This window comes from Amblyomma americanum, chromosome 10, assembly GCF_052857255.1.
Source record: "Amblyomma americanum isolate KBUSLIRL-KWMA chromosome 10, ASM5285725v1, whole genome shotgun sequence".
Taxonomy (NCBI): domain Eukaryota; kingdom Metazoa; phylum Arthropoda; class Arachnida; order Ixodida; family Ixodidae; genus Amblyomma; species Amblyomma americanum.
In genome coordinates this window covers 21,311,712-21,324,538 of record NC_135506.1, presented here as the reverse complement: position 1 = coordinate 21,324,538, position 12,827 = coordinate 21,311,712, and the positions used below count along the sequence as shown (strand labels likewise).

General features: G+C 52.3%; 2 protein-coding genes and 1 long non-coding RNA gene across 3 annotated transcripts in view; 1 reads left to right on the top strand and 2 right to left on the bottom strand.

Annotated features, from left to right (window-relative positions):
- AdamTS-A (ADAM metallopeptidase with thrombospondin type 1 motif A) overlaps positions 1 to 12,827 on the top strand; it is a 463,942-nt gene that overhangs the window by 373,150 nt on the left and 77,965 nt on the right. The gene's annotated exons all lie outside the window — the stretch shown is intronic.
- On the bottom strand, positions 638 to 4,748 carry LOC144107207 (uncharacterized). The gene is made up of 5 exons (XM_077640215.1): positions 4,665 to 4,748; positions 4,071 to 4,159; positions 3,173 to 3,519; positions 2,069 to 2,250; positions 638 to 704 (listed from the first exon to the last, which is right to left on the bottom strand). The coding sequence occupies exons 1-5, from the start codon at positions 4,746 to 4,748 to the stop codon at positions 651 to 653; spliced, it is 756 nt and encodes a 251-aa protein (XP_077496341.1). The 3' UTR covers positions 638 to 650.
- Positions 8,413 to 11,267, bottom strand: LOC144107644 (uncharacterized). Its single transcript, XR_013309339.1, has 3 exons — positions 10,897 to 11,267; positions 9,365 to 9,534; positions 8,413 to 8,706 (listed from the first exon to the last, which is right to left on the bottom strand). It is a non-coding gene; the product is annotated as an uncharacterized LOC144107644 (long non-coding RNA).

Sequence of the window (12,827 nt, the reverse complement as noted above, 5' to 3'; positions counted from 1 at the left end):
GATGTTAGGCAACATCGCCACTGACTCACAAACGTGGATCACGGAGTCTTTTTTAGTCTTGACGTCAAGTGTCCTCAGGTTTTTGTGGTGGACAAGTGCTATGAACTCTAGAAACCAAAATATTGATTTCACCGTGAATAAAAAAATTGTAGAGCGAAGCTTACGGGCTTAGCGCATTAACCATCCAAAGCTGTTATTGGTGTGCACGGTTTAGCCATTTAGGTCAATGCTCCGCTACGTATTATCTTTATTTTTTTGTACTGTATACCTCGCCACTTCTATGTTTCATTTTGCTTCCTGTAACCCACACCCCTCTGCAATGCTTGGGCGACTGATAGTATGTGAAATAAAAAAAAATCCCACCCGTTTGCTTCCCTCTCGCGCTTGCACTTTCCACTTGTTCACATGCCAACGGTGGCAGGATTTGAATTTAATTTCATTATTTATTAACATAAGGTGATTTCGGTCTTACGGCTGACGCTCTAGATTCCATGGTAGAATGCGCGGCTATATGGCTAAAGCAAAGCTGTTACAGCTTTCGCTGTAAAATACGATGGAGCTGTCCTCGGCGTCTTTTAATGCACTGAGTTGCGCTGTTTGACAGAGCTCTCCTGTGCATACCTGCCACAGTAGGCGCCTCATCCATGTCCCTACACTCCGACGTGTTGCCTCAGGCTGGAGTCCTCCGGCGCCTCCGCTGTATCCTGCGAGTGTCCGCACGGATGCTGGTTAGAGTTTCAGTGCATTAACGATTAATGTTAATGATAAATTTGTGTTATATCGCGGCGTGTAAACAGCACTTCCAGCTTTGCTTCACTCGAGCGTCCTCTCAAGCCTCCTCACACACACAGTATACAAGTATCGCTTGTACTTCCGTGCCGCAAGGTTCGGCGGCATATCTGTAGGGCGAGCGCGGTAGCACCATACACTGTGCCTTATCAGCGCTAAGCGAAATAATCGCCGTCCTTGTAGTTTTGCGCACTACAACGTTCTAAGCTTAGCGTTAGCGTATTCCGCTTCACTGTGGCGCAGCTGCCATGTGCGAAGTGCAGCTGTGCGCGTGCACGGTGTCCCTCGGTGCCGCATGCGCAAATGGTTTTCGTGGTACACTGTGATGGCTTCCCAAAGCGCTGAGCTTAAAAGGCTGTAGTGTGGCTAATCCGGAACCGACGGCGCTGATGGCGTTTAGAGCTGATAAGAACCCCTTTGTAGAGCCACTGTTGAACAAACACACTGGTCCCTGTCACAGCGATATTTCTGCTGACGAGCGTTAATTGAGGTTTATGCTGAGTTAAATTATTGTGACAAGTCCTCTGCTAGGCCGGGGGGCATGGCGATAACTTTTCGCGTTCCCTCAATCACTGACAAATGAGAATTATTCGCGTTGCTCAAAGAGGCAATTTTTTGTTGCGAAATTTTGAGTTTCCTTTTTTAATTTCGCGCCTGTTCATTCATTTTGATGGGTTTTATTCTTGTGATAGCTATAATTACTCTTTCGTTTTGGCTTTTGCCTCTTCGAGGGACTTCGAAAGAAGTGTAGTTCAAAAGCATAGCGCTCGCTGTCTACTCTGCGCTATAGTCTCTTTATTGTTCGAAAGAAGGAATTTAGGGAGTAGGCTTTCTCCGGAATGTGCCTCAAGTCCGCTCTGTTCAACAATGGCTGATGCTTTGTACGGTGGTCTCCTATAGCCGAGCTGGAATAAACGCACAATTGTTGCACAGCCCGCAGCACTGTGTGTCCGCTGTGGCAACATTATCGTAGAAATCTCACTGCACGAAAAAGGAACGAGGAAGCATGACGTAGTCTGAAACCGTATTGCAAGTTGCATTTGGCGAAACGGGGGCAAGAAGCCGCCGCGGTGGCTCAGTGGTTACGGCGTTCGGCTGCTGACCCTAAAGATGCGCGTTCGATCCTGGCCACGGCGGTCGAATTTCGATGCAGGCGAAATTCTAGAGAATCCCAAGTGGTTAAAACTTCCGGTGCCCTTTTCTACGACGTCCCTCATAGCCTGAGTCGCTTCGGGACGTCAAACCACCTTAAACCATATACTGAGGAAACGAAACACACCTCCAGCACCCTCGACGCTTGCGCCGCAGAGTCCGCGATGGCCCCAGCGTCAGCTGCGCACATTTGCGATGCTAATGGCCGCAGCTCGGACCAGCCAGTGGCCGCGATGTGGAACGTCGCCGGCCGTGCTTGCTCCGGTGTCGGCGACGGCTTGCTAAGTGCACCCCGGTATTCGCCGGCTCCTGCATGCACCAGAAATTGCAGAGACAGTTGGTTACTATGACAATGGAAAAGGCAGGGTCGGAACAGACATGCCCTTGAGATGCTCTCCTACCCACCTTTTACAGACCTTCATGACAGCTGTTGCAAACAGTCATTACAGCGTGCACAAATATAGTGGCCTGTAGCGTCACGCCTACAACCGAAATCTTGGACCTGGGCTAGCTTGTACGAACAAATAAGACAGTGTTATTCCATGTCTAATCCTATTCCCGGTCTTAAAACCTGGTGGTTCACTTTGTCGGTGTACACTCCAAGCGCACCGCGAACACCGACTAAAAGCTTGGTAACTCGATGTTTTATTCAGCGTTCGTGGCGCCCTTGAGGCGTCCACGGACCGTCTTTCCTTTTCTCAGAGGTTTCTAGACCAGCGAATAAGAGTAGACTGGGAACAAGGCTTATTTAATGCGGCGGCAGCGTTTCGATGTGGGCGAAACGCAAAGGCGCCCGCGTGCTGTGCTATGCCAATGCATGTTAAAGATCACCAGGTGGTATAAATTATTCCGGAGTCATCCCTTACAGCATCTTTCTTCTTTCACTCCCTCCTTCATCTCTTCCCTTACGGCGCGGTTCAGGTGTCCGCCGAGATGTGAGACAGATACTGCGCCATTTCCTCTCCCCTAAAAACCAATTTTCCAAAAAGCAAATTTCTTATTTCATTCGTGCAAGCCGCCCCTGGATTCGTCGTTATCCTTGTGGTACTGAAATACCAGCGCCTTTGCGAAGGCATCGTGAGCGCGTCTAAGGAAATCGTGTGATTTAGACAAGCGTCGAGGGCGCTTCGAACGTGGTGCTCGTTGCACATGAGTGTATCTCCTTGTGCTTATTTCCAGCCGTATTTTGGCATTAGTCGATAAAGAAAAGCTCTCTCTCTCTCTCTCTCACCGCGGTGACACTGGGGCGTCTCCTCGGGCCCCTCGGAGACTCCGTCGGTGCCTTGGCCCGGCCGATGCTCCTCGGCACTGGCCGACGACGTGGAAGGCGACGCCCGTCCGAAGGGTCTGCAGAGACACCCGGGAACATTGCCGCGGGTGACCTTGCCGCCGCTGACCACGTTCGCCGCCTTGAGGGGCTCCTCCGGGCGCTCCGGGCAGTGAGATGCTTTGACCACCGCCGCCGATCGCCGGCCGACCACAAGTTTGGCCACAGCGATTGCTCCGAAGCGCCGGTACCGCTTGTTGCTGCGGCGTTCCGGACGTGGGATGGACTGGCTGTTGCTTGCGGCGGCAACGCTAGAAGCGCGAGGTGCAAAAAGACTGCGCATTATGCGAGCAGGGAAAGCCGTTGTAACTGCCCCATACTGTCCAAGGCGGGGCGTTTCAATCAGGAATGTAAGAAAGGAGGTTTTTAATGCGTCAGCGTTGCTTCGCTCATTCTCCTAACACGCTTTTGCCATCGGAAACCCGTAGACGAAACCCGGCATGCAGATGCGTCATCACCCCTCTTGGAGCAATAGACCCCCGGCGTCCCCACCGCCTTATCTGAAAGCGCGATTGAAGTGTCCACAGACCCAGGGAGCCGTGCGCCTTTGTTTTCCTCAAAATCAATGGGCTCTGTAAACCTTCCGCTGGTTTTGAGGAAAAGGAAACTCACATAACTGCCTCAACTTGTAGCTGGGTGCCATCGCCCACTCACAATGGGGTTGAGGTGTCCACTGAACCAGTGAGCCAGTTGCACTATATTAATTGCTTAGGTGTACCCATAACTTTATTTAGGAAATACAAGCCTAACTTTTCCTCTTGGTGCACACCTGACCCGCATCGCGATGGAAGGAAATGCTCACCATCTGCGCTTCTTCAGCGCGGCGTTGCATGTTTCGGGCGGAGACCGGAGCTGCAGCGGGAGCAGGTCTATGTGCGTCGTCGGGTGCGCCTGCAGTGCGTGCGACAGTTTGCACGAGTCAGGTGGTGTCGGTAGATTCTACAGAATCCGTGGTATCAACGCTGCGCGTGTTCCGTTAAGATTAAAGAGGACTTGGCCCTTTTGGAAGAGCCTCTTATTGCACGTTGTCTCGCTCTGGTTACATTAAACACCAACGCTGCCTTGGCTAGCGGCTAAGTTAGAGGAGAGTTCTCGTGCCGCAGCTACTAGGACGCTACCAGTACGGCTCGTGTGATGTGACCACGATGTTAAGGCCTGTCCAGCGACGCAATGCTGCCTGCGTTGCCGCGTTCTCTGAACGAGTTTACGTCGAGTTCGTAAACGCGCTATGCGTTCCTACCTGACAAGAACGCTGGCAAATGGCGTTCACGTATTTGAACGACGACTGTGACGCAACATGCTCAGAAGCAAATGCTCTAAAGAATGGTTCAGTTCTGAAGCAACGATATGGCATGGTTTCGTCAGGACGGTTTTAAAGGCAATTATATACACGTACCACCACGGGTGGAGCGGGGTCCGGTTTCGCCGGTCTGTGCGGGATGCTGTCGTGGGCAACCAGCTGGGAGCCACTCTCGGGCATCGTAGGTTGAGACCGCGGGTGTGGCCGTGGCGTCGCTCTGGGTCCCGGACGCCTTATGGTTGCGCCCTGGTTTTCGCTGGACGAGTCAGAGTCCCGCGCGTCCTGTAGCACGGGCTCGGGAATGGGTCCACCACAATCTCGGACGCTCTGACCTCGGCTGGACGCGGCAGGCTGGATCACTGAGTCGACGGCTGACGTGGTTCTAAGCGTTAGGGCTAGCGGCTGCCGGGGAAGAGAACCCTAGAAGCTCCGTCCGTTTCAGGCTGCGTGAAAATCGAAAATGGCGACCGAGCCCTATCTCAACGTTTTTAAACGTTGCCCTCTCTGCTCTCGAAGCTTCGGCACGCGCACACGTGATTCCGCGAGACGTCATTGGATTGGATTTCAGGGCGTGCCTTGTAGTCAATGGCAGTGGCGCTGTCCAATGCCTTCCGAGTGTTTGTTATTGGTTGAAAATGGTGGTGGTGGTAGTGGTTTTATTAAAAATAATAGTAAAAAGGAAGGAAAAGATTTTTGCTAGCCCCGGCATCTGCCATCGATACTGAAGCACCTGAGCTGGGGCAGCGGAAATAAAGGACAGCAGGCAGAATGGAGAAATGAAATGAAAGAGGTGAGGGGACAGGAATAGAGGACAGGGGAGAAGTAATATGTACAAACTATTTACACAATAAGTAATGTGTCCAGGTTGTGCGCGTGATTAGTTCATTTTAGAGGAATTAAATAACACACGCGCACAGCACTCTGTAGGTTACAACTGGAGTGGGGCGTCTAGTTATTAATCGTTCAAGGTAGAACTCGCGGAGCGTTCGGTGACTGCGTGTAACTACCTGACGGAGAACAGACGGGACGTCAAGCCCGTGTGTTCGAGGAATGCACAGAGGCTCACCAAAGTTCGCTCACGAGTGCGCGCACTGCCCTGCGGCCACAATAGCGTCTTGATGGAGTCTTGTTGTATGCCCTGCGCCCTATAGGCCGCGAGCATATCGCGACGAGCATCGGCGAACGCGGAGCAGCGAAGGAGCAGATGTTCTAGTGTTTCCAGTGCACCGCATCCGTCACACACATCACTCGTCGCGATTCCGTGACGCACCCGTCGTTCCCCGGGCCACACCCAGCCAAAAATTCGTTTTTGGGGAAAGGAAATCGCGCAGTATCTTCCTAACATATCGGCTGATATCTGAACCGCGCCGTGAGGGAACGGATAGAGAAGGGACAGAGAGAAGAAAGGAAGAGAGAAGTGACGTAGTGGAGGGCTCCGGAATAATTTCGACCACCTCGGGATCTTTAACGTGCACTGACATCGCACAGCACACGTGCGCCTTAACGTTTCGCCTCCATCGAAACGTGGTCGCCGCCGTTGGGTTCGAACACGGAGGTTCCGGATCATAACCACTGAGCCACCGCGGCGGCTCCGCAGGAATCTGCCTCACTGCAGTTCTACATAGCTGACCAGTAAACGTCGGGTGTCGAAAGGAGAATCCGGTGCTTTTTTTTTGTTTTGAACAACGTTATGAGTACCTGTCAGTCGCCGCTTGTGTCCTGGACAAACCTCCGCAATTATCTTGAGGACACCACCACTTTGCCCGCGGTCGTGTTTAACCTTCGGTGGTGACATATCGCCATCATCTGTATATGCATTAATTGTGCTTGCTTAGCCTGCGTGCCAGTCTTACTTTTTATAGTTTTGTTTCAAGTTAGGTTTCTGAAATTAGTGCAGAAAGTGTTAAAGGACACAGCGGCCCACGCTGAAGCAGCGGAATCAAAAATGAAGACGCGCTTTTGCCCAATCGGTATACTTTGCCAATTGGGCAAAAGCGCGTCTTCATTTTTAATTCCACTGCTACAGTGTGTGGCGCTGCGTCCTTTAGCTCTCTGCACCAGTTTAATAATAATTGGTTTTGGGGGAAAGGAAATGGCGCAGTATCTGTCTCATATATCGTTGGACACCTGAACCGCGCCGTAAGGGAAGGGATAAGGGAGGGAGTGAAAGAAGAAAGGAAGAAGGAGGTGCCGTAGTGGAGGGCTCCGGAATAATTTCGACCACCTGGGGATCTTTAACGTGGGGATCTTTAACGGATCTGTAACCTCCATAAAAACGCAGCCGCCGCGGTCGGGTTCGAACCCGGGATCTCCGGATCAGTAGTCGAGCGCCCTAACCACTGAGCCACCGCAGCGGGTCTGCACCAGTTTCAGAAACCCAAATTTGGGCTTTTTTCCAATGGGAGTCCTCTACTACGGCACCTCTTTCTTCTCTTATTCTCTTAGTCCCTCCTTTATACCTTCTTTTGTGGCGCGGTTCAGGTGTCCGCCGATATGCGAGAGATACTGCGCCATTTCCTTTCCCCCCAAATCAATTTATTTTGCCCAATCGGCAAAGTATACAGCCGCCGCAGTGGCTCACTGGTTAGCGCGCTCGGCTACTGCTCCGGAGTTCCCGGGTTCGAACCCGACAGCGGCGGCTGCTTCTCCATGGATAAGAAACGCTAAGGCGCCCGTGTGCTGTGCGATGTCAGTCCCCAGGTGGTCGAAATTATTCCGGAGCCCTCCACAACGGCACATCTTTTTTCGTTTCTTCTTTCACTCCCTCCTTTATCCCTTCCCTTAAGGCGCACTTCAGGTGTCCAACGATATATGAGACAGATACTGCGCCATTTCCTTCCCCCCAAAACCAGTTATTTTTATTACAGTGCAGGTATCTAAATAGAAAGCTCCAGTTTCCGCGTGCTGCCGCGCGTGTGGAATGCCTACATTTTTTCCTCATTCGTTACGCGATTAGGGTGGGGAGAGAGATAATGGCGTTTATTTTGTGACCCTGGTGCGGGCCGTCTATGCTTATTCCCACTACTACGCCTATAGGGTGTGCGTTCCCGAGCAGGGGACTGACTGGCGATTTGTTATTAGCAGTGGAAAGGGAATCATAAGGCTTCTAATATTATTCTTTGATAGAGAAAGGATAAGCTTTCTTTTGACGTGTAACCAGTAGCATGCTGGCTTCCGACGCCTACGTCACACCACCCGCCGTCTTTCCCTGGCGCCGTCAGGTGGATGCGATATGCAGTGCAGTACCGGCTGTGGTCATAGTTTCTCTATGCTGTGGTGGTGGTTCACGTGAGCGCAAGAAGACAGTCTGGCGTAAGCAAGAGGCTTCCGTTAACTTCTTTGCGGTTGATTATAGCAGTTTGAATTTTCATAGAAGTTGGATGGAAACTAACATCAGTCTTACAGTGCACCAGAAAAAGCGCTTCGAAGGCGGGTCAATTTAATATTAGTACGTTAAAGTCTCTTAGGGTATGCCGTTCTTATGGGTTTTAAAAACTCATTCAACAAGTACCGCATGGGTGTTGAAAATTCTGTCCTCAAATTCCGGTTCATGCATGCATGTGAACTTGAAATATCGGCCGGGGAGGGAGTGTTATGTAGCGGTGGCATGTGTTGTTCGTAGTTTCAACCACACCTTTCTCAAGGGCGCCAGGTAAGCCGGGAGGCCGGGTGTCCATTACCAGTGCGAAGCCACGAAACAAGCGGCGCAACTGGTACCAAACAGAATAGGACATAACTGATTTTTGGTCTGCGAACTCCACCTTGCTCACAAACCTGGGCGGAATTCAAGAAGCAGTGCAGCCAGACTACGGGAGACTACTCGCAGTCAGTGAAGGGAGGCGGGCGTTGCGAATTGTATACATTATATTTCAATTCCACTTAAAAACAATAAAAAGTGGTAGAGGACTAATAGCCCTTCTCCAAGAACAGGGCGTCTTTGCGACCAGCACGCGCCCCGCCGCATGGCCGCTGAGGCAGCCGCAGCGTGTCGGCGCTATGTGGCCGGCGATGGTCGCCGCTGGTCACAGCCGGTGGGGACGCGTGGCGGAAGACTCTCCGAGCTGCCGGCCTGGCTGTTACGGGCAGGCTGCGAGAGCTGCCAGCCGTGGCCGCCATCCTAGACTTACGGGGCCGGGGACTGTAATAAAAAAGTAAGTAATTGTAAGTGACGGTTCGCTGGCGCGAAATATACAGTCGGGGACAAATGTCTCTGGACCACATGTTCCTCAAACGAAGCCGGTAGTTCTGCTACTAGCTACGAGCTTCTTTTGAGGAACAGGTGGTTCGGGGCCTTTTGTCCTCCGAGTGTACACCTGCAGTCGAAAGCGGGGACTAGGAAGACAAGATAAACCGGGGGGAGTGCTGATTAGGTGATATGTGCGGAAGGTTCCTTGAGCCGTTGAGGCCTGTTCACCTATTAGAAGAAGCATGACCATAAACAATAATTCTCGCGTGTTACGGCACAGCCGGTTACCATTAATTAGTCTGGCTGGATTATGAGAAATCTAGTTCAGCCGCGTTGAAACGCGAGCTGCTCCGCATGGTAGATAGCCGCACTTGTGACTGGGAAGAAAGTAACGAATGCAGCGAAAAACTAAATCGAGACTCCAATTAAAAGCTAGAACAAAAGAACAGATTCTTAGCGATTGCATTCACAAACGCACAGCGTGAACAAAGTCAAGCGCAAGACTAGGGCATAGCTGCGGAACATTGCGAGTTTGCCGCTCCCAGTCGGTGCATCAGCCCGCTAACATGCATCGCAACAACATACACCGTCACAAAAAGGAGGCACATACCGTCGGGCTGTACCATGTGTGGGAGGCGGTCCTAGCCTCTCGGTCATCCCCGGCCGAGGAAGTAGATTTTGGTGTGGGCCGCGGCCGGGCCTCGTGGCCGGACGTGGCGAGCGGCTTCCTCTGCAGAGTCGCCGACGTCTTGGGGAGCCCCCTTCGTGATTTTCCGCCTCCTGCAGAGCAAACGGTGGCGGCGGTCAAAGGAGGCGGCAAAATGTCATAGCAGAGTAGCCGTTCTGTTACGGATCAAAATTTAGAGCGCGGCTTGAGGAAACAGATCAGGAACGAGACAAGAGTCGGAGTTAATTGTTCCTTATAACTTCTGTTCTTAGCAGTCCACTTTCCGCTCAAGCGCGTCTTCGCTATGGAAGCGTCCAAACGCTCGGTCATTCTGGTACACAGCAAGCAGGACCCACTTGCACGAAGCTCGAAGCAAATAAGACAGTTCAGAGTATATCGTGTTTCCCATTATGTTTACTCTGTGCTTTATTGTCCTGCGGGCGCTTGAGCCGTGGAGCTGTCGTAGCTGAGCGTGCATTCAAAAAGCAGCTCAGTACTGCCGGAGAAGCCGGTGTGTGTGGTCTACGCAGTGTGTGCAGTCGGTAATCTCATTCGCGTTCTGCACCCTCTCTTTGTTATGAGAATACGAACGGCGCATAACTGTTTCAAGTTGTCAGTGGATGCTTCAAGCGTGCCACGCCAACTAAATGCTTGGCATCTCCAGCTTTCAGTCGGGCTTGCGTGGCGCGCCTAATACGTCCTCCGAAGAAGAAAAATTGGTCATTTAGGAAAGACATCTGTGGATACCCGAACTGCGCCGTGAAGGGACGGTGGAAGTTAGGAGTGAAAGAAGGGAAAGAGGTGCCGTAATGGAGTGAACGTTGTGCGCCTTCCCTTCTCTCAAAACGAAGGAGACGGGTTTAGACCGGCACTGAACCCGACCGCGGCGGCCGCGTTTCGATGGAGGCGGAGCGCAAAGGCGCCCCTGTGCTATGCGATGTCAGTGTACGTTATAAAGATCCCCAGGGGGTCGTAGCCCTTTACTACCGCAGCCCTTTTCCCCTTCTCTCAGTCCTTCCTTTATCCCTTCCTGTACTGCGCGGTTCAGCTGTCCGCCGAGATGTCGGATACTGCGTCGTTTCCTTTCCGCCAAAACCAATATTTATTTTATTTTGTTTAGACCTCGTATAAATCTAGTCAGAGCTACACTGTTACGGGTCCAATTGGACTTATTTTTGGAAATGTGGTGGAGAGTTAAAGCATGCTTCACTCCGCATCCGGTTGGTCCGGTATTGCACTGCCTCCGGGATCGGCCTTGTCTTTAGCGCGTCTTTAGTATCCTGTCTTTCTATCCCATCTTTCAACTCTCCTTCTATCTGCACGTGGTAGCGATATTGGCTCGGCTTGAGCCAGTGGGCAGGGCTGTGCACTTTCCTTTTCTTTCTTCCTGGAAACAACTTCTCTCTGTGCGAATTGCTTCGAGCGATTGGGGCCCAGTGTGTCTCGACCTAAGACAATCGAGTGCTCTGGCTCACCGCGGTGCCGCCGTGGCTTCTGCCTGGGCCTCCTGTTGACGCCGCCGGTGCTGTGGCCCGGCCGGTCTGCGTCCCCGGCAGTGACGGACGTCGGCGTGGAAGGAGACCGGACGCCGTTGACGCGGGTGGCGTTGGCGCCCCTGACCACGTTCGCTCCCTTCAGGGGCGCCGCCCCCGGGTGCACCCTTCCGCGGGATAGGACCGCGACCACCAGCACAGCGACCACGGCAGCCACCAGGGCGAAGGCGCCGAGCTGCCAGAGCAGCTCGTAGCTGCGGCGTGCACGTGTCGGGTCAGCGGATGGACACGAACCGCAGAGGGCAAAGTCGGCATACAAACGTGGGCGTCCTCATATATGCGTCACTGCGTCGCCTTTCGGCTCAGCACAGTGCTGCGCCAATAGGCAGCTCAGGACTGAAGGCGATCACGAAGAAAAGGCACTGGTGCTGCACGATTTTAGCGCGCGTTAAACGTGCGCAGGCCGTCGAATTTAATTCACAGCCCTCCGCTCCCTACATTCCTTCCTCCACGGCCTGGTTCAAGTGGCCACCTACGCTGAGAAATTGAGCCTTATTCCGAGCCCTATGTGGGCACTTCAACCGGGCCGTGGAGAAATGTAGGGAGGGGAGGGCTCTAAATTAAATTCGACTGCCTTCGTACCTTAAACGTGCGCTGTGCAGCGCGCATCCCTCTTCTGCGCATCGCCTCTAGTGCGGGGCTGCCTATTGGCTACGGTGAGAAATTGAGCCTTGTTAAGAGCCCTCACCCGCCGCGGTGGCTCAGTAGTTAGGGCGCTCGGCTACTGATCTGGAGTTCCCGGGTTCGATCCCGACCGCGGCGGCTGCGTTTCTATGAAGGCGAAACGTTTAAGGCGCTCGTTAAAGATCCCCAGGAGATCGAAATTATTCCGGAGCCCTCCACCACGGCATCTACTTCTTTCTTCTCTCTGTCCCTCCTTTATCCCTTTTCTTACGGCGCGGACTGCGCCATTTCCTGTCCCCAAAAACCAATTTTCATTTCATCAGGCACTCGGCTATTGATCCGGAGTTCCCGGGTTCGAACCCGACCGCGGCGGCTGCGTTTTTATGGAGGAAAAACGCTAAGGCGCCCGTGTGCTGTGCAATGTCAGTGCAAGTTATTGATCCCCAGGTGGTCGAAATTATTCCGGAGCCCCCCACTACGGCAACTCTTTCTTCCTTTCTTCTTTCACTCTCCCCTTATTCCCTTACAGAGCGGTTCAGGTGTCCAACGCTATATGAGACAGATACTGCGCCATTTCCTTTCCCTAAAAAACCAATTATTAACCAATTATTACTCTCCTGAACCCTCCGCTTCCTACATTCCTTTCTCCACTGCCCGATTCAAGGGCCCACCTATGGTGAGAAATTGAGCCTTCTCTTTTCCGATGACAAATTATATGTCCACAATTTGCTCACGGTTGCAAAAAAAAAAATTGCTGGTGATGTAGGATTGTTAAGCACGGAATATTGTTCGAAAGCACAGTTTTCGCAGGTGGCCACCATCGCCACATTCCTCAAACCACGGTTGAGGTGTCCAGTGACCAATGTAGCCAGTTATGATCCTTCCCGTTCCTCAAAATCAACGGTGTCTACAACGTTGTTACAGCCAACACATGCAGCGCTCGTTATGCCACCACAGAAACTTACAGGCGCGGACAAAATTAAACGGAGCACGCTATTACCCTCTCACGTTTTTCATGCGTTGCCAAATTGAAACTGGGTGCTGTGGTATGTTCAGCACGCTAGTGGACTAGTGCGCTTCCTCTTGGGCAATATTGTTTCTTCATCACTGATAGCGAAGGAGTGATCGTAATTAGAACAGAAGAGCATGCTCCGTTTACTTTTTTCCGCAGCTGTGCCTAAAAACGCCATTGAGGTGTCCACTGACCAAGGGAGCCACTTGTGCGCCTA